The sequence below is a fragment of the Falco biarmicus genome, chromosome 1 (assembly GCF_023638135.1).
Source record: "Falco biarmicus isolate bFalBia1 chromosome 1, bFalBia1.pri, whole genome shotgun sequence".
NCBI classification, from domain to species: domain Eukaryota; kingdom Metazoa; phylum Chordata; class Aves; order Falconiformes; family Falconidae; genus Falco; species Falco biarmicus.
Genome location: NC_079288.1, coordinates 7,813,244 through 7,830,621, shown reverse-complemented (window position 1 = coordinate 7,830,621; position 17,378 = coordinate 7,813,244). Strand labels below are relative to the sequence as shown.

General features: G+C 47.2%; 1 protein-coding gene across 8 annotated transcripts in view; it reads right to left on the bottom strand.

Annotated features, from left to right (window-relative positions):
- The window catches only part of TMEM94 (transmembrane protein 94), a 52,382-nt gene that overhangs the window by 3,877 nt on the left and 31,127 nt on the right, over positions 1-17,378 (bottom strand). For all 8 annotated transcript variants that reach the window (XR_008819223.1, XM_056323223.1, XM_056323220.1 and 5 more), the window contains 19 exons: positions 17,209-17,313; positions 16,434-16,598; positions 15,975-16,184; positions 15,472-15,787; positions 14,548-14,721; positions 11,194-11,296; positions 9,766-9,983; positions 8,353-8,534; positions 8,014-8,152; positions 7,263-7,378; positions 6,279-6,378; positions 4,699-4,807; positions 3,966-4,155; positions 3,361-3,438; positions 2,869-2,954; positions 2,249-2,330; positions 1,772-1,926; positions 1,351-1,445; positions 82-175 (listed from right to left, as the gene is read on the bottom strand). Coding sequence is in view for 7 of the 8 variants with exons in the window: in XM_056323223.1 (XP_056179198.1) it covers positions 82-175; positions 1,351-1,445; positions 1,772-1,926; positions 2,249-2,330; positions 2,869-2,954; positions 3,361-3,438; positions 3,966-4,155; positions 4,699-4,807; positions 6,279-6,378; positions 7,263-7,378; positions 8,014-8,152; positions 8,353-8,534; positions 9,766-9,983; positions 11,194-11,296; positions 14,548-14,721; positions 15,472-15,787; positions 15,975-16,184; positions 16,434-16,598; positions 17,209-17,313 (2,717 nt within the window). In the remaining variant the exon portion in view is untranslated. The remainder of the gene's footprint in view (positions 1-81; positions 176-1,350; positions 1,446-1,771; positions 1,927-2,248; positions 2,331-2,868; positions 2,955-3,360; positions 3,439-3,965; positions 4,156-4,698; positions 4,808-6,278; positions 6,379-7,262; positions 7,379-8,013; positions 8,153-8,352; positions 8,535-9,765; positions 9,984-11,193; positions 11,297-14,547; positions 14,722-15,471; positions 15,788-15,974; positions 16,185-16,433; positions 16,599-17,208; positions 17,314-17,378) is intronic.

The window sequence follows — 17,378 nt, the reverse complement described above, 5'->3', positions numbered from 1 at the left end:
GCACCAGAAAACTGGTGCTGGAGCAGGTCTAGAGCCTCTCCTCCAGCCTGGAGGGCCTCCTCGCAGCTCGGGGATACTCACACAACAGCCACAGTGAGCGTCCACCACCGGTTGGAGAGGGGGCTCTTCTTCCACAAGGGCTTGGTGCGATGGACATGGGTGATGGATATGAACACTACGGGGACAGATGGCAGAGGGGGTTATTTAGCGTCACACACATCCAGCACTTTACGATACACAACAACAGCTATCCGAAGGGATATGGGGTTTATGTCCCTGAAACCAGCCTCTCATTCAGGGTCCTTTCAGACCAGACTCCCCACAGCAATTATTCTGAGTCCCCAGATATGCAGGGTGGGTGAGAGCAGCAGTAGTACTGCACACGATTACTCACTGTGGGGATGCCAAAGGTTGTCTCACAGCTAAAACAGATCAGGCATTAGGACCAGAATCAGGAAGCGGGGTGGAGGGTGCCCCTGTCTCTGGGTCACTGCAGGCCTGCACCGGTGGAAAACTCCAGCCAGAGAAACATACGCAGCCAGAGACCCAGAGCTGCCTGCACAGGACAGAGCATTTGCCCGGCTTTTGCTTGGGCTCTTCAAAACAGCATTTCCCACCTGCCAGGCAAAAAGCATCCCTGCCTAGCTTCAGTGGTCTGAAGGACGTAAAACAGTACGGCACACTGCCTCTCTCTGAAGTAGGGCTGCCTCTCAGATCAGGAAGCATTTCTGTTGGCCTGGACACCCTGCACGTCTCAAAACACAATGCTCTGCCTGGCACCAGGAAATCAAACCAAAAAAGGCACAGCACCCCAAACACAGGGGAAAGGGAGCAGAGACCCTTTAAGGCTGTCAGAGAGCAGCTGGGCCTACTCTGCCAGGCAATCATGTGCAGGCGATGAAGGACGGCCAGGAGCGGGCTCCCCACCCCTCCAGAGGGTTTAAAATGACTTCCAGCTCCAGGGTAGTCACAGCTGCACCAGTGTTGTCTGGGGGAAGGAAATGGGGTGCTTTACAAAACGGTAGCAGGTATACAAGGACTTTGGAAGCAGGAAATATTTTTGGAGAGCTGCAAGATGCTGCTAGGTGATTTGCAAGAAGGCAAAGAGGGATGCTGCTCTTCAGGTAAGAATGGAAGGGAATCAGCCCTTCACCAGGCTGGTAGGAAACAGAATCAGCCCTGAAGGCAGCTGTCTGTAAGGGCAACGTTTACCAAGACAAGGGGCTCTGTGCCTGTGCTGAGAGGCTACTGCAGCATCTGCTTCTACCAGGGGGTTTGTGCCCTGGAACAGGGAGCAAAGAAAGGCAAAGAATGCAAGTTTTCCCCCCTGAGTGGGGAACAGGGGCTTACCTGTGTGTAAAACAATCAGGCCAGCTGTAAGCTTCTGAGCTACAAGAAGAGCGTTGGAAAATGTCCCAAACCAGTCAGGAGCACCATCAGCATTGCTAGTGAACGAGAGGACAGAGGAAAGAAGTCAGCAGTGGGGGCTGACTGCCTGACCTGTTCCCACCAGGGCCCTGTCCTCCCCTGATAGCTGACAGAGCTGAGTGTGAGCTTGGAGCTGGGCTGTCCTAGTGCCAGGAGGCAGCAGTGAGCAAAGATGCAATTGCTGAGGCTATAGGGAGAGCATCCAGCCCTCTGTCCAGCTGTTACAGCTGGATCGTGGCAAGACTCCGAAGCTTGTTAGAGGGGAATCACCCCTACCTGGGAAGGGCAAGAGCAACAGGCCCTGCAGGGTGAGGGGGAGCGTGTGCCAGGTTCGGTTCCTCACCTGTGCAGCATGATGGAGGAGCAGGCTGTGAGATTGAGCCTGGTGGCGTTCACCTCTTTGCAGGACTCGTGCAGTGTGAACCCGAAGCAGATGAGGCAGGAGCAGATGGTCAGGCTGAACTTCAGCAGGAAGCAGAACAGGAAGTAGTGCTGAGTCTGTGAGTAAGGGAGAGGCAGGAGGATGAAACGGGCATGTCACCGGCCCAACCTCCCCTGCATGAACCATCAGGGAACCAGTGGCTGCAAAAGACAAGCTTTTGTACAGATGAGATTCTGCACGGCAGATAAACCCTGTGGGCGTGCTGGCACTAAGGGATTCCCTTCCCGTCCGTGTCAGGATTTTGGATAGCATGGCTCATGCCATGGATCAGTTTACCAAGTGAGCTGGGAAGGCACAGGGCCTCAGCAATGCATCAATGCTGGGACAAAGTAGAAGAGAAAAATGTGTGAATCATTTTAATCTGATGGGGTCACCCACCTTCTTAGGAATGGAAGTCAAGTTTTTTCCTGTTGCCATGGTCATAATGGAGCTGTGGGGAGGCTTGCCCAGGAGTGAGATGCTGGAAAAGGTAAGTTTGTCTCTCAGTAACAAGTTCAGGTACTGTAACTATTGCTTTGTCATCTGTTTCTAACATATAAACCCAAATAACCTCCTCAGACTGCCTGGAGCATTGGCACTTAACATGGCCACTGCCTTAAGCATATGCTGTAAAAGGTGCAGACTGGGAGAGAGATGACCCCAAATGTGTGATGGGGGAAAAACCCACCCGTGGTGCCCTGGCCTCTGCCTCACACCCTAGGCTCTCCATCACACTCCAGCCAGTGCAACAGTATCAGAAGATGATTTTCAGCTGGAGGTTCAAGCCACAAGATAATAGCAGCTCTCAGACAGCAGGCAGGGCTACACAGCAGTACACAAATGCTCCTATCTGTGTTTCTAAGCTCCTCATCCAAGCAGGTGCTTGGAATAACTCTTGCAGCCTTTTTAGCATGCTGTGGGTGGTCAGCTTTCTTTTAATGTGGACACAGTGAGGCTGGGGGACCGGTCTGTGGATCCTGTGGGTGGGAGGCAGGAGATGCACCCTGTCACAGACTCACCTGAGCAGTGGGTAGCAGAAACAGGAGAGCCACACGATGTCTGTAGTACTGAGGATGGGGGGCAGCTGCACCAGGCAGGAGAGGAACTGGACAGGAACAATGCAAAGTGAAGAGCGTGAGCAGTGCTAGGACAGTCTTATTGCCAGCTCATCCCAGTGTTTTGGGGGAGGACAGTGGCATTTTGGGTAACCAGGCTGCCACTGCAGAGCCCCTCCACATGTTCCAGGTTTCTGGGGCAGGTGCTGCAGGGGATGCTTTTCTCCAGGGGAAAAAACGGTTTGAAAAGAAACCTCCATAGGAGGGTCTGGCTGAAGGGGCAATGCTGGCTGAGATCACGTAGTCTCTAGCTGTAACTTCCCCAAACATGCCGTGTAAACTTGGCTGAAGGTTATTTTCCCCTCTCGTGTGGCTGTCCCACTGCAGCCACCCATATCCCCACTAGTACTCCTGTTATCTGAGCTAAATGCTGTCCCCAGCCAGGCCAGGACTCACCTGAATGACAACCAAGGTCAACTGGCACTGCAGCAGGAAGAGGAAACACTTGCGGATCCCATACGTTGCATGCCTGGCCTGGAAGGAAGCGCAAGCCGTCAGAGCCTTTGCTGTGATGGGAGCAGTTGTCAGCCAAGAGCAATTATTGGCAGGCAGGGGCAGAAAATGTGGGCTGCAGGGGAAGTGGGAGGGGAGAGGATCTGGACACACTGTAAGCAAAAGGGGAAGGTCTCTTCTCTAGATGTAGAGGAAAGGCAGATTTTAGGCAAGGAGTAAGTTTGTTTAAAACTCCTAGCTTTTTTTGGGGGGGTAACACTGCATGGTTGTCTGGCTAGGGATCTCTGCAAGTTTATACTTTTAGTTGAACAATATTAATGTTCTGTTGCTGCAAGGCACAATTCCCAAACCGTACCCTACACCTTGGACCAGTAAGATCAGGCAGGAAGAGTATCTCTGTGCTTCCTGAATAAAGGACAGGAGACGCAAGCAAAACTGACGCTGACAGTTTACTGTGGGCAACACAACAAAAATGCTTACATGAGCTTTGCTCTCTGTGAGCTGCAGGCAGAGGGGTGAGTACTACAGAGGGGACGTGCCTGGCTTACCTGCTCTATAAGCCTTATGATGCTGGTACTCTCTTCTTGGCGGAAGGACATGGAGCAAGGCAGGCTGTTGAGTTGCCCTGAGAGCTGCAGTGGTGTGAGCTCATCAGAGATATGAGTCATGGTGGTGCTGGTGGCATAGCCAAAAGTCTCCCAGGAGCAGCGAGATGGGTAGAGAGGGTCCAGTGCTATACTACAAGGACAACACAGGAGCGTTAGTGAAAGTTCTCATCCCAGAGGAGAAACTATGTTTCACTGCAGAGCAGCTTGTAAAATTGGGCTGTGCTGTGCCATGCAACCTCGGTCTACCTCACTGGTAGAGAAGTCCTGAGCTGTGACATGAATTTAGGATCAGCCTCCCTAGGCTTTCAGTTATTATCAGAGAAATAATGAGCGTATTTGGGTTTGTAGCTTAAGGTCAACAAATTGGCTGATGCAGAGGGGCATTTCCACTCTTTCACCCAATGAGAAGCATCTGTAACACCAGTTGGTGCACAACACCTCAGCATGCAAGAGTAACATCTTCCTTTCAAAGACAGAGCTAAATATCTCTGTGTAGAGAGATCTAGGTCATCATCCCATCCAATACCTCCCTTACGGAGACAAATGCCGCTAATAATGGACAGAGCAATTGTGAGCGTCTCCCTGCACAAGCCACAGGTCTGGTCTGACTCATGGCTGGGCACTTGTTAAGCTCAAGGCAAAGGCAGCTGGAGGAGCCTGGATCCTGCCCCACCTGATGTCACTTTGCAGGAAGAGGCAGCTGTTCCGCAGGTTGGCAGAGCTTCCCAGACAGCAAGTCACCTCCCCGTACTCCTGCATGATCTTGATCATCTCGCACATGGCTGCAAAGGGACAGAAGGAGAGACATAGTGCGGTGTCTAATTATGCACACAACGATGCAGTGTTTCACACACCCTTTTCCAGTCTAGATAACAAGCAGCCAGATCTTTTAAAACTGCCCCAAATGATATTCAGCAGTCATGTACAGTGAGATCCAAAGTCAGAGTACACAATTAGATAGCTAATTAATTGCGGTCCAAGTGCCCTGTATACCTGCCCTTGGCAGGAACTCAGCTGTGATTCCCAGAACTGTGACCCAGAGATTTGCATCTCTAGCACATCTTTCAGACCAGAGCCGTAGGTATAGCCTGGGTATACAATATAGACTGCTTCAGCATCAAAACAGCAGAAGTTAAATAAACCTAAATAATTCAAACCTACGACAAGTACACAATTTTAAGTTCCATTCAGCAGCACATCACTACTGTTCCAAGTCTAAAGGAACAGAGCGAGTGTAACGAACCACTCTGAAAGCAGTGCCGTGTTTAGCCACACTCTGAGCCAGCCCCTGTTCCTGCGCTCCCACCAGCACCTCTAGCCTTCATCAATCTTTTTACCAACACCCTCCCAGGGCCTCTAAATCAAAGCTGCTGTTTGATCCAATTTTTCTTCTGTAGTTCTGTGCACAGTGCTCTGTGTAGATATGAATTTTCTAGAATGCTCCAGGCAAAAAAAAAAAAAAAACAAAACCCACCCCCCCCCTCTGCAGATTCCTGTGTAAACAACTTAGTCGCTAAATGACCGGTGCAGCCAAATCTGCAGCACAGGGGTTAGATGAAGTGGGGAACTGCCACTTTGTCAAAAAGAGAGAGGAAATCTATTGGACACTGACTGCTCAGGCAGACTGGGCTGCAACTGGTTCTCACTGGCATTCTGTAAACTGTGCCCAGAGGTACATCAAATGTCAAATTGTAATGATGCCTAGCATCTTACTGTGGACTGGACAGGTATTAGTCAGCTAAGCACTCAGCCCCTTTCTTAGAAAAAACAGTATCTCTCAGAGAGATAAAAAATTTTTGTCCTTTCTGATCTCTGCAATCAAAAACTCTGCAAAGCCGCAGAAGGTGTTAACAGCAACTGCCAGAGGAAAATTCTTCTGGGAAGCGATTTCCAAGTTATATAAGGCAGTGAGGGTTGTGAGCAGAGATCAAAGTCTACTAGCACACTGATAATGCTTATTTAATAAAAGGCAGTAGCATTTTGGATGTTTGCTTTTGTGTCTCTTATGCATGCAAATTGGAAGGAGTGGTTCTTAGTCCCATTCTGTAGCTAGGGAACAGCCGCATTGAAATGAAGTTAACACCTGGCTTCCCACAGATAGTGACAGAGGGTCATTAACATCAAGATCTCCTAGATTTCTGGACCGTAACCCCTTCCCTTCACCCATGCCCACACTCAGACGAGCCAGAGCAGATGGATGGGGAAGGTACTCATGGGCAGCAGTAGGACAGGCCCAGGCCCTGTGCCACTTACTCTCCGGGGTGCAGTCTGTGAAGAGGGGCACCAGCAAAGGCACGTTGTCTATGTTCTGCAGGTGAGGTCTCACCTGGTGGATCCCCCTTGGGAGTTTGGCCTGAAAAAGAGAAGAGACTAAGCAGGGGAGTATGGGTGCGAGGGACAGGCATTTCAGAGGGAACTGCTGAAATGAGAATGATGATTCCCAGAGTTCTGCAACTTCAAAATCGGATACAAACTGATGTTCCTGCAGACAGAAGCTGGTTTTCCCAAGCCACTGTGAAAAGTTTTCTGCTAAAGTTCTACACTGACATACTAAGTTATCTGTGCTTGCCCTCAGGGTTTGTAAGATCAGCATGATAAACCTGTGCTCAAGGATTTCCAAGGACTTTTTTACCTGTGTGGAGAATGCAGTCAGAGACTATGTGCTGTCTCCCAGCAGCTAGATCCATTTCAATTGCAGCCATACCAACACACAGCAAGGCTGTCTGCTTTCTAAAACCAGGCCTAATGGATTTTATTTTTTAAAAAATCTGCATCCCTGATACTTCTGTAGCTTCTGCTGAGCGTGTCTGAGTTCTTTATAAGGCAGGAGGAGCTTGTCCCACACTCTTGACTACTGGGCAGCACCAGACCCGGCTAACAGCTGGAGGACAGACAAAGTTTCTTCTGTCTGCACGGAATGTGGGGACGTTCCCACTCCCCACCCAGCACATGGGAAGGGGACCCAGGCGGACTGAGATGCAGCTCTCAAGGCCACCCCATGTGTGGTCATCTCCGTTCCTAAATTCCAAAGAAAAGACCTGTTCAGCAGAAGTGATTGAGAGAACACCAAACTTCCCGGGCTCTAGATACCAAGCTGGAAGAGGGCTGGGGAAATCAGGAGTACCAATGCAAACCAGTCAGTCAATCTGGTTTGAAGAGGCATTCCCTCTGGGAGTAATGAGGTGATGCTGCTAGCCATGACAACAGTACAAGATGTGTAGGGAAAGGGGGCCTCACCCTGTTACAGTCCTCCAGGAAGCTGGGGATATCGCTGTCTGTTGGCTGAAAGCTGATGAGATCCGAGTGCCCTTCCTCTTCCATCAGCAGAAGCCCCTCCACATCATCTCGAGAAACTGGAGCAGAGAGAAGCAGCATAAACAATAAGCACAAATGTGCCTCTGCCACCCCTGTGCCACCCACATGGTATATTCACATGGTGCTGCAGAAGCCAGGAAACGTGAGGCCTGATTTTCTAGGTTAGCAACACTTAGATCCTACTCAGTCATCTAAAATGCAGTACTTTTAGATGACTAATCTGTTCAGAGGTAGATATGCGAGCCTAGACTCTCCTCTTTTGAGACAAGATAGTTTATTCTGCTTGCTTTATTCTTCTAGGGGAAGAAGAAAGCAAAACCTCACCTGAAGTAAGAAAAAAAAAAAAGAGCAATGCACAGGCGAGAGACCCTCGGTGCCTTGACCAGGGCCCCAGCAGGAACCAAAACCAGTAATAAGCAGCTGTAAAATCACGGCAGCTGGTGCACAGAAGGATGTCTGTTTCCAACAACTGCGGTACTGACTGGGTAGAAAGACTATAAATACAAGGCGCTCTTGCTCACACGCACACACACACCTCAGGCCCATCCAGTTTTGTGCTCAAAGCTCTGAAGGATCAGGTACCTGGTGAGGACACAGGAACCTATGAATGGGTTTAAAAGAACCATCCAGGAAACACGTGGCATTCAAAGTGGCTTAGGCGCGGTTCTCTCACCCTGATGTAGGTCATCATGCAGAGAGCCAGCGTGGCTGGGGCTAGAGGGAGGGATCTCTGAGCCAGGCACATCACCGTTAGGCGTTAAAGATATGTGGCAATTCCAGCCAGTCTCAAGACCCATCTTCTCAGCAAACACCTGTAGGTGAGCAGACAAAAGATTTGAGCATTGCTATCCAGGCCAGAGTATTGCAGACCAATGCCATATTGGAGCGTAGGTGCCTTCTGGACCTATGACCTAGCTGAACCAGATTAACCTTAGATTGCACTGGAGCTAAACTCTCCAGTCAGACATCCAGGGGACATGCAAGTTCAGGGGGTTCAGCAAAGACAGCTTACCTTGCTTTTGAGCTCATCTTCCAGGGAGAAGTAGACAAAACGAATGCAGGCATTGACCAATCCATCAATGAGGCGGACAATGTCAAGACGGGCCTGATACTGAGATGAGACCATTCCCATGAAGATCTGTCCGCTCAGAGCCTGGATACAGTCTTCCTTCTCCATCACTTCCCCAATCCCTTCTTCAGGCATGCAAACAACACGCAATCACATTGAGACACAAGGGCATCACACAAAATACACGTGGTGGGAGAGGCCACCAAGGTAACACCCAAGGGGACAGTACCCAGACACACAGCAACATGCAGATACACACATACACACGTACAGGAGGAAAGAGGAAGAGAGATCCATTTGTCCCAGCATACCCAATCACAGATGTGGTTTCAGGACATCCCCACATACACGACCAAGAATACACAAGTGTGAAACAGCAAGCATGGAAAGGAAAAAGACAAACAGAACACGGGGATCAGTCACAGTCTTTCTAACTGGGGCAGAAAGGTAAAGGATGTGTGCTGCATAACGTTCACATGTGCATTTTTAAACACATCATACTGTGTTTAAATAACACGGCAAGTCTAGCTGGGGCAGAGTGGCATCAGAGTACGAGGGGCTGATGCAAAGGAACCGGACCGTGGTCCTTCCAGTGACATTGCAGACACTCCCAAAGAGCCTGCAAAGGTTCTTTGACAGGATTCCTTCACCATCACCAGATCAGCCTGGGGTGAATGGGAGCTGGATGCAGCATAAGGAACAAAATAATAAAATACTTCACGCTGTTGGAAAGTGTGCCACAGGTGGGACTGAAAAGTGTTTTGAAAACACTGTCACAACTGCCTCCCGGCTGTTGGAAACCCCATTATTCACATTTTACAGAGTAGGAGACCAAGGCAGAAAGAAAATTAAGACTGGTTTGCTGGAAGAGCCTCCAGGACTTATGTAATGGTTGGTATATGCTTATTTCTCACTTTTCATTGCTGTTCTGGAGAAGTACAATTAATCTAGTGGGAATCAGTTCTTTCAGCACGGCAACAAACTCTATCAAGGGAGAACAGCCATATACCACCCTACATTTAATTCCTTTGAAAAACCTAGTATATGTGATAAAATTAGAAAAAAGCAAACCAAGTATCGAAATACCCAGAAGCCTTGACTTTCAGTTGTCTGCTTTAAGCAACAGACTTCCCACAAGTAGAATTTCTCTGCAAGCTTCAATAACTTAACTAGAAACATACCTACCAGCTGCTACATCGTTACTTCCTCTGGAAGCGCATCTATTTCAGAAACCCTTAGTTCTCAATTTCCATCTGCTACTCAGAATAACAATGTTCTTACAGCTCTAGAACGATCAGAAAGCAAGCACCTGGCCCAGCAGCAGACCTTATTATAGACAGCACAGAAGACACATACCATCTGAGCTCCAGCTATTCCTCCGACTGCTCTGTTTGATGGGTGTCGTCCCCGGGAGATCGCAGCATGTGAAGATAGCACTCTGCCCAGGGACCTGCACCAGTTCTACGCACTTGCCATTGAGCTGAGAGGACAAGGCACAATGCATTGGCTTGTATGCAAAGGCAGAGCAGTATCCTGAGAGGCAGGCTCGCTGGTAGAAATCTAACACCTTCTTCCTACGTGGAAGAGAAAAAAAACGGACAAAGTTAGCAGAAATGTGCCACGTTTCTGACAACGTACACTGTAGTTCAATGTAGAAATCACTAGCTGGGTATTTGGAAAAATGTGTTCCATAAGGAGTGGTCAGAGACTCTGAAAAAGACTTTCCTTACTGTTTCTGCATTCTCTGAGCTTCGGGCACTACAGGGCAACAAAAATACATATTCCAACAGGGGCAGTGGTGAATGCTTCTGTTTGCTCGTCAGACAGACTGATAAGCATGAACACAGCACTCTTTGAATACACTTATTAATATAATATGCTCTATATGGCTGCCAGATGACACCGAGGAAGTTCACTGCATGACATGAGAAGCTTAATTCATCAGAGATAATTTTTCTTTAGGGAGATAAACACCAAGGAAGGATCTGCCAACCCTGACAACAGTATCTATGGCAGAGATGGTTACAGTAACAGACTTTTTCTTCTATCCCCTTTCCGAGTGTGGGTCCCAGGAGCTGTATGTGAAGTCTCCATTTAGTTACTATTCGGTCACCGGAACAGTGTAAAGTTCCTTCTCTTATGTTGAACCCACAAAGGTAACAAATTAGACCATACATGGGATTTTTAGTTTTCTTACACCTGAGGATGGGCAGACTTAGAAGAACAATCTGCTGCTAGTCAATGAAACTAAACGTTACCGGTCTGCCCTGCTAGCAGAAGCAGAAATTTAGCCTATAGATGAAAACGCAACAGACACTGTCAGATACTGCAGCAGGACTAAAAGGGTGTGATGTATTGTGGCAGACTGGTTTGAAGCTGTCAGCAGCAGGTAGAATTGATCGCCTTGCATTTCGTGTTAAGACAAAGCATTTGTCTTGAACAACAAAAAAGATTCTCTGCCACCAGCATATGACCTGATTATAATTCATGGTCCTACTACATGGTACAGTCAGAGCTCTCTTAGAGGCTAATATGTTACCAGATACAGTAAGAAGTGGCTTAGTCTTACAGTCCAACAGAGTGCTTGTTGCTATCTAATCTCTTACACTGCTGTAATTATAACTATTAATTATAAGCAGAGACAGCTCATGTTCATAACCTACTTGAAGCTTCTATTAAATAGCTTAACAGGCATCAGTAAAGGGAATTTTAATAAAGGGTGAGCAGGTTCCCTCTGCAATTTATTTGCAGCTCCTGAATGCACCAAATGACAAAGCCACCCACCTGTCAGAGCCAGAGAGGGGGTAGATATCGGTACCGTCCCAAAAGTCTGTGCAGGCCTCAAGGATGATGTCAGCTGTCCCATGAGAAAACATCTGCTCAGTGCCTGCAGTGTAGGAGAACAATGAGTCAGCATCACACATACAGGCTCCCAGGAAAGGGATATCATACCGACTGCTCCCTTATTTGTTAAAGGCCACTGTTCCCACAAACTACCTTGATGCACTCCAGATATCCCCTTTGTTGAAAGTTTTCAGTCTCCATTAAAAAATTATTCAAGACTGGATGATATGTATTCAGCTGCTATTTGTCTAACTGTGAGTTCAAACAAGGCTGTGATAAAATGTGAGCCACGTAGTCAGCTCCTATTCTCCCCTTACGCTGTGTAACAGTCCTGCTCCTACAAAAAGTGGGACAATATCTTGCTCCTGTATCCAACAGAGCAAAAGAAAAAATACTCCTGTGTGCCTCTTGTGTGAGTACAAGCACCAGTGATGAGCCTATGGGGATCAAAGTCTCTACACTGGAAAGTACATTCAATTTTAGGCCAGGTGTGGATCTAAAGGGTAAGAGCTATTCTTGAATACCTTCCATTCAAGCAGCAGAAGATAACAGCACGACCCATTAGATAGCAGCCTGCTTCACAATGGGTCCTGAAAATGTGTTAAATCAGGATGGGTCAAAAGTTCAACATAACAGACTCTAGAAAAGTAATTCATGTTGTGATCAGGGAAGAACTGAAGATCGATGGACGTCACAGCTTGTCCTGTTTTTTTCTTCTACTACTTTACTCTTCAATACAGACTTAAAATCTTTAGTTCCCTCTTGTAGACAGAGGTGTTAAAGTGTTTCTCAAAGGTGTGTGATACCACTTGTCTGAGGCAGGTCCCAGACACAGGACACAAGTTAAAGGATGCAGGGCTGCCTCCCCCTCCACGCTTCCTGCTCCCTTTCATTTGCACTGATACATTAACATTGCATGCACGTAGACTTCTCTGTCTAGGTTCCCTCCTCCAGCTGCTCTGTGACTTTGCCCCCAACAGCTTCAAAGCTGATCTAATGAAAAAAACATCACTGCCAAGAAAAATGAGCCCAAAGGCTTCTTGCAGGCATTAGTTGCTGACTGCAAATGCTCACACTAGCTGGTGAAATCAAGAGCCAAGAATATCCACTCGCACAAACCAGGCAGGGACCTTCAGGAACACTGGAGGATTTTCCAAAACATAGCAGCTCTCTGCTTTCTGCTATAAATAGTCATCACATGCCAAGTTTATCAGCATAACAAACCTCCAAGACGAATAGGAGCTGTGTGTGAAAGAAGGAGCCTGTCTCAGGGACATAAAGGAGTACTTGTGCAGAGCTCTGGTTAATTTTATTGTATAAACACCTAATCCTTCCCACCTTGCTCCTGCGGTCAGATAGTCCTTGCTTGGAAAGAGGGAACAAGAGATGTTTATTGATTCATGCAAAACCTATGCCCTGGACACAGAGCAAGGGCTTGCAGATGACCACACACACAGACATACCTACATTCGTGCCTGACAGCAACTGCAATCCATTTCCCATTGAGTACCACCAGCATCTCACACAACAATCCCTCTAACGGATAAATGACAGTGACAGTACGTGCTGTAAACTGGAAAGAGTTCATACAGCTGTCATTACCAGCAAAGTGAGCCCAGCCTCTTCCCTTCCTAAATCATGAACTTGAAGGCCAGTATTTCTCTGGCACAAGGGAGAAAACTAATGAATAGGACAGAGTATGACTAGCCATTCATGGCTGCTGGGACTCGTTAGGAAGCACCGAGCTGCTACAGTGAGCCAGTGAGACAGAGCAAAAGGAATCAAAGAGTGCAGCTATTGCAAAGGAAGACAGAGATGGTATCGAGCCATTTTAGTCCACTGAAGATGCCGGTGAGCCCCTTATTTCCATGTGGTTACTATGGATTTGAGATGAACACTGCCAGATAGCGAGACACATATTTCAATGGAATAGCAAGAGAATACAGAGATAAGCTACCTCCTATTCCTGCTACAGCTGCAGAATTTATTATGTATCTCCCTTTGACTTCAGCACATCATGGGAGTGGGTGGATTCAAAGATTTATTCACAAGTAGCGTATCAAGAGCGGTTAGTTACGATCACCTGGTCTGACTTTTCTGCATAAACAGAGCCATTTGATTTCATCCAGTATTATCTGCAAAATCCATTCTTTCCAGTTGTACACACTTTAGAAAGTTTCAAGGGACAAGACTATCACATGAGAGGTGTTCCAACGGTTAACTAACTCCCCTGGCAAAATTCCTCTTAGAATTTACTCTAGACAGCATAATCCAGGTCACACACGTATTCGTCTGAGCTCCAACTTCTAAACTAAACCGTTTAAAAATGAGGATAAGGAGTTGAAATGAGGCAACATTAAAGGTCTTTCCCTACAATAAGAATCTCTGCATCAGAAAAAATCTTTCTCACAAAGGGAAGACAGCAGCAATCAGGACAAATGAAAAAGCTCCTCCCCAGATTAAGATACAAATTAGAGAAGAACTGCACAAGAGAAGACAGTTTACCTGGTAAATCCTGGCCAGCATAATAATCATGTTTCAGATTCAATACTGAACATATGTCAACTCCAGAGAGCCAAGTCCAGGCAATTTAAGGTATTAAGAAGAGACTAAGAGCTCTGACAAGCAAGCTGTTAAATCTTGCTGAGGTGCTTTAAGACCTCACGGTGCCCAGCTGTACATCCTTTCCATCCTAGCCCATGCCTATTAGAATAGGAAGGAACAGAAGGAGTGGGGAATTCAGCATGAATTCAGCATGGCTCCAGGTGTTGTGTTCACGGTCACCATCAGTTTGCATGGGATTGCTGTGATTCCTTATTAGTATGTAATATAGAGTATGCAATATAACACACCACACAACTCACAAAGATAATGATTTATGATTTGGATTATCAGAAGAATGAGCATCGCTAGCCAAAACCCTGAGTAATATTCAGCCCTGTGCAGTAGCAGTTTCACTGCCATAACGAAGTCTATTCAAAACCCAATAAAAACCCCACCTTATACTGCAGTGCCATTTGGTCTTAGAAAATAGGTCTACTAGGTGCTATCTAAGATAATTTTTAAAAATTACCTATGATCCTGGAGTGAGCCAGAGCTGGGAAGAATTCTCCCCCTCTGTATGCCGTAGCACTGATCACTAACATTTGCTGAGTGTACCTGTACTGGCCATGGGCCGAGCAAAGCTATCAACCCACAGGGATTCCAGACTATTCCAGTCTGACGTTTTCTAGGCTGCCTGCAGAAAAGATCCTCCCGTACCAAGTGGGTGCCCAAAGAAAGGGGTGGCCTTACTGGTAGTGGTGTCCTTCACAAAAAGGTTAATCATGTGGCTCAGGGGTGGTCTCCTCTTGGTGATCGATGAAAGCTTCCCCAGGATTGTTTCCTTAACCATCTCATCACTTGGCAAGCGGTACAAGGCCAAATAGTTCTCCTGCTTGAAAAGATCTTTAGCACCTGGTGTGAAACCTCAAATGTGAACACAAGGAAGAGAAAAATTAGGCTCTAACCAAAGCAAAAGACAGGTCCTCTCTCCTGCTTCTATGCCACCCACTTTGCCTGAGTTCATTCTGACATCTCGCCAGCAATAGGTAGGTCAGCTGGGCTCACTGTGCATCTACACGAGGATGGCTCAAGGTCAGTGATGAATAACATTCAGAAGGACTAGATGTTATTAGTAATTACAGCTTTCATGCTCTGGTTCATTGAAGAGAGGAACTGTGACACTGAAGGACAGGCACAGAAGTGAGTTCAAGAGCTTCCAGATTTTAATCCTAGTGTTACCTCTAACCTCTTATTTCCCCTAGGCCTCGGTTTTCCCATCTATAAAACAAGCTGAAGTACCTCACATTGTTTATACCCAAACTCCTGGTAAAGCATTACTGTAAAGACAGGGCAGCTATCTGTCCATTAGCAGGTATTCTTTGTCTCCTGATGAGATTGGCAGACTCTAGCCAGAAGAATACCAAGCCTAGCCAGGGCTGGCTGGAAATATCCTTGATGACATTTGTTCCTTTGATAGTGTCTACAATGTCAGAACTTGCCAAAAGCAATCACTTTAATAGACTCTTTTTGGCAACGGAACAATAAGAGTCAGCTCAGTAATTCCACCTTCTCAGCAGCAAGGACCAGAGAAATATTCTTCTTGTGCTCTCTAAGGATTAAGTGTCTATTGACAGCTCTGATTTCTCTGTGTCTGCTCATCCAATTTCTCCTTACCTATTAGTCTGGCAAGCTCACAGAGGCCCCAGGGCACGTGGACAGGCAGCACGGCATTGTGTGTTTCCTGGAGGGCAATGTTGCAGAGGTGGTCAGAGAAGCGGCACAGACGCTCTGTCACACTGGCATTGCAGAGATTGAGTAGCACATTCAGGCCCAGAGGCTTGAGGGAATTCAAGTGCATATGCCAGTTGGAGTCATCAAACTGGATGCAGGAGGGGTTCTGCTGGTCTTGGGACAGGCTAAGCATCTCAAGGTGGTAGTCACACACAAAGTCTTCAGCCTCACAAGCCACCACCTCACTGTCACCCACAACCTGGTCCAGCAGACAGGAAAATTCTAGTTGGTTACAAGGAATACAGCTTCAGCCTAGAATCCCACAGGGAATTCCCAATTAAATTCCCCAGCAGGGAGACTCTATGGGTTTAAGTCTGTCCGCAAAGGACAGACAAAAAAAAAAGCTCCATAAAAGACTACTTGTGTGCCCCTTCAGTATGTCTTACCTGAGTATGTTCCTCCTCTCCACCCTCTGTGTCCTTGCTAAAACTCACGTTGGACCCAGAGGGATGCTTGCTTCTGCTGTTTGGCTTTCGGTGGGCATGGGCATCGGAAGCCTTTGGAGGGTCACTAGACCAGTTGTTCCTCTCTTGCTCACTGGTCATGTGGACTGTGTCTGCCAGGGGGCCAGAGAGCAAAGCATCTCTTTCATGGGGCTGCAAGATACCAACAAAATGAACAGTTGTGTTTCAGGGACTGAACATAAGGCACTACTGATCCACCTGCTGCTTTAGGACTTCTGCAGAAGAGGTTCTCATCCTCGCTGCTTCTTTATCTTTTAAGCACAAAATTGTGGCACAGACTTCTCTATAAGCAAAGGGCCCCCTCTATAAGACCACGTTGTGCATGTCAGTCAAACTATGATTATAGTCAACATACTACATTACGGAGTACATATCACTCACCTCATCTTCCATATCAGGATGGCAGAAAGACCGTGTAGAAAGCTCATCAGTCAGGTCTTCATGGCTATCATGAGGTGGTTCCACCCTTCCACTGAAGAACAGAACAGTCTCTGGGCTGGGGTTTGGCCAGGAAAGAATCCCCTGCTTGTCTACACAGCAGAGCACCTAGAACATCCCACAACACCCCCAAGAAAGTAAAATCTCAGTGAAAACATGTCTCAGTGTTCATGTGTAATTGTAAATGTTGCAACTTTAATAAGCACATGGGAAGATAGACAAGTCTCTCCTTTGCCAACCTTCTGTCTTAAAGAAACTGCACTTAACTCTCCAAGAAATCCATGAATTCTTTGCTCTATCGGGATTGATGGGTTGTTTAACACAAATTTTACCTCAGGATACTGCAAAACTAGGCATGAAGACCAAGTGAAGGAAGCAACTACTCAACCTGTTTCAGCTAGTACCTTATCAGGACCCAAACCAGCTGGTTCTTGAATAGGAGTCAAGAGGGTTACAGGACCAGAACCAGGGCTGGAAAATACAGACATTCTGTTAGATGCCACAGGGTATCTCTAACCATTGTTTTAGCCGTAAATGTGCTACCTGGACAAGACAAGGCAGTTACAAACTCTTCTACAAAGACAGGTGCCTGAAGGGTTTCTAATTCCAGCCCAATGAACTGATGGCTAACAGTCTACGCTCAGGGAAGGTTGATGTGAACAGTGCAAATGAAGCATCCACATAGGGCTCTTCCTTCTGACAACCCGGCAATACTCACAGTGACAGATCCCAGACTATGGAGCAAGCTGGAAGTGAAGCTCAGAGTTGGGGATTTGCCTTTTAAAACACAGAGGAAATGGCTCCAGATACAGCGTATCATTTCCTGCCAAGGGAAGCAGAGGACATCAGCCAATTAAAGAGTCATTCAGTGAAAGATAAGGGGAGAGA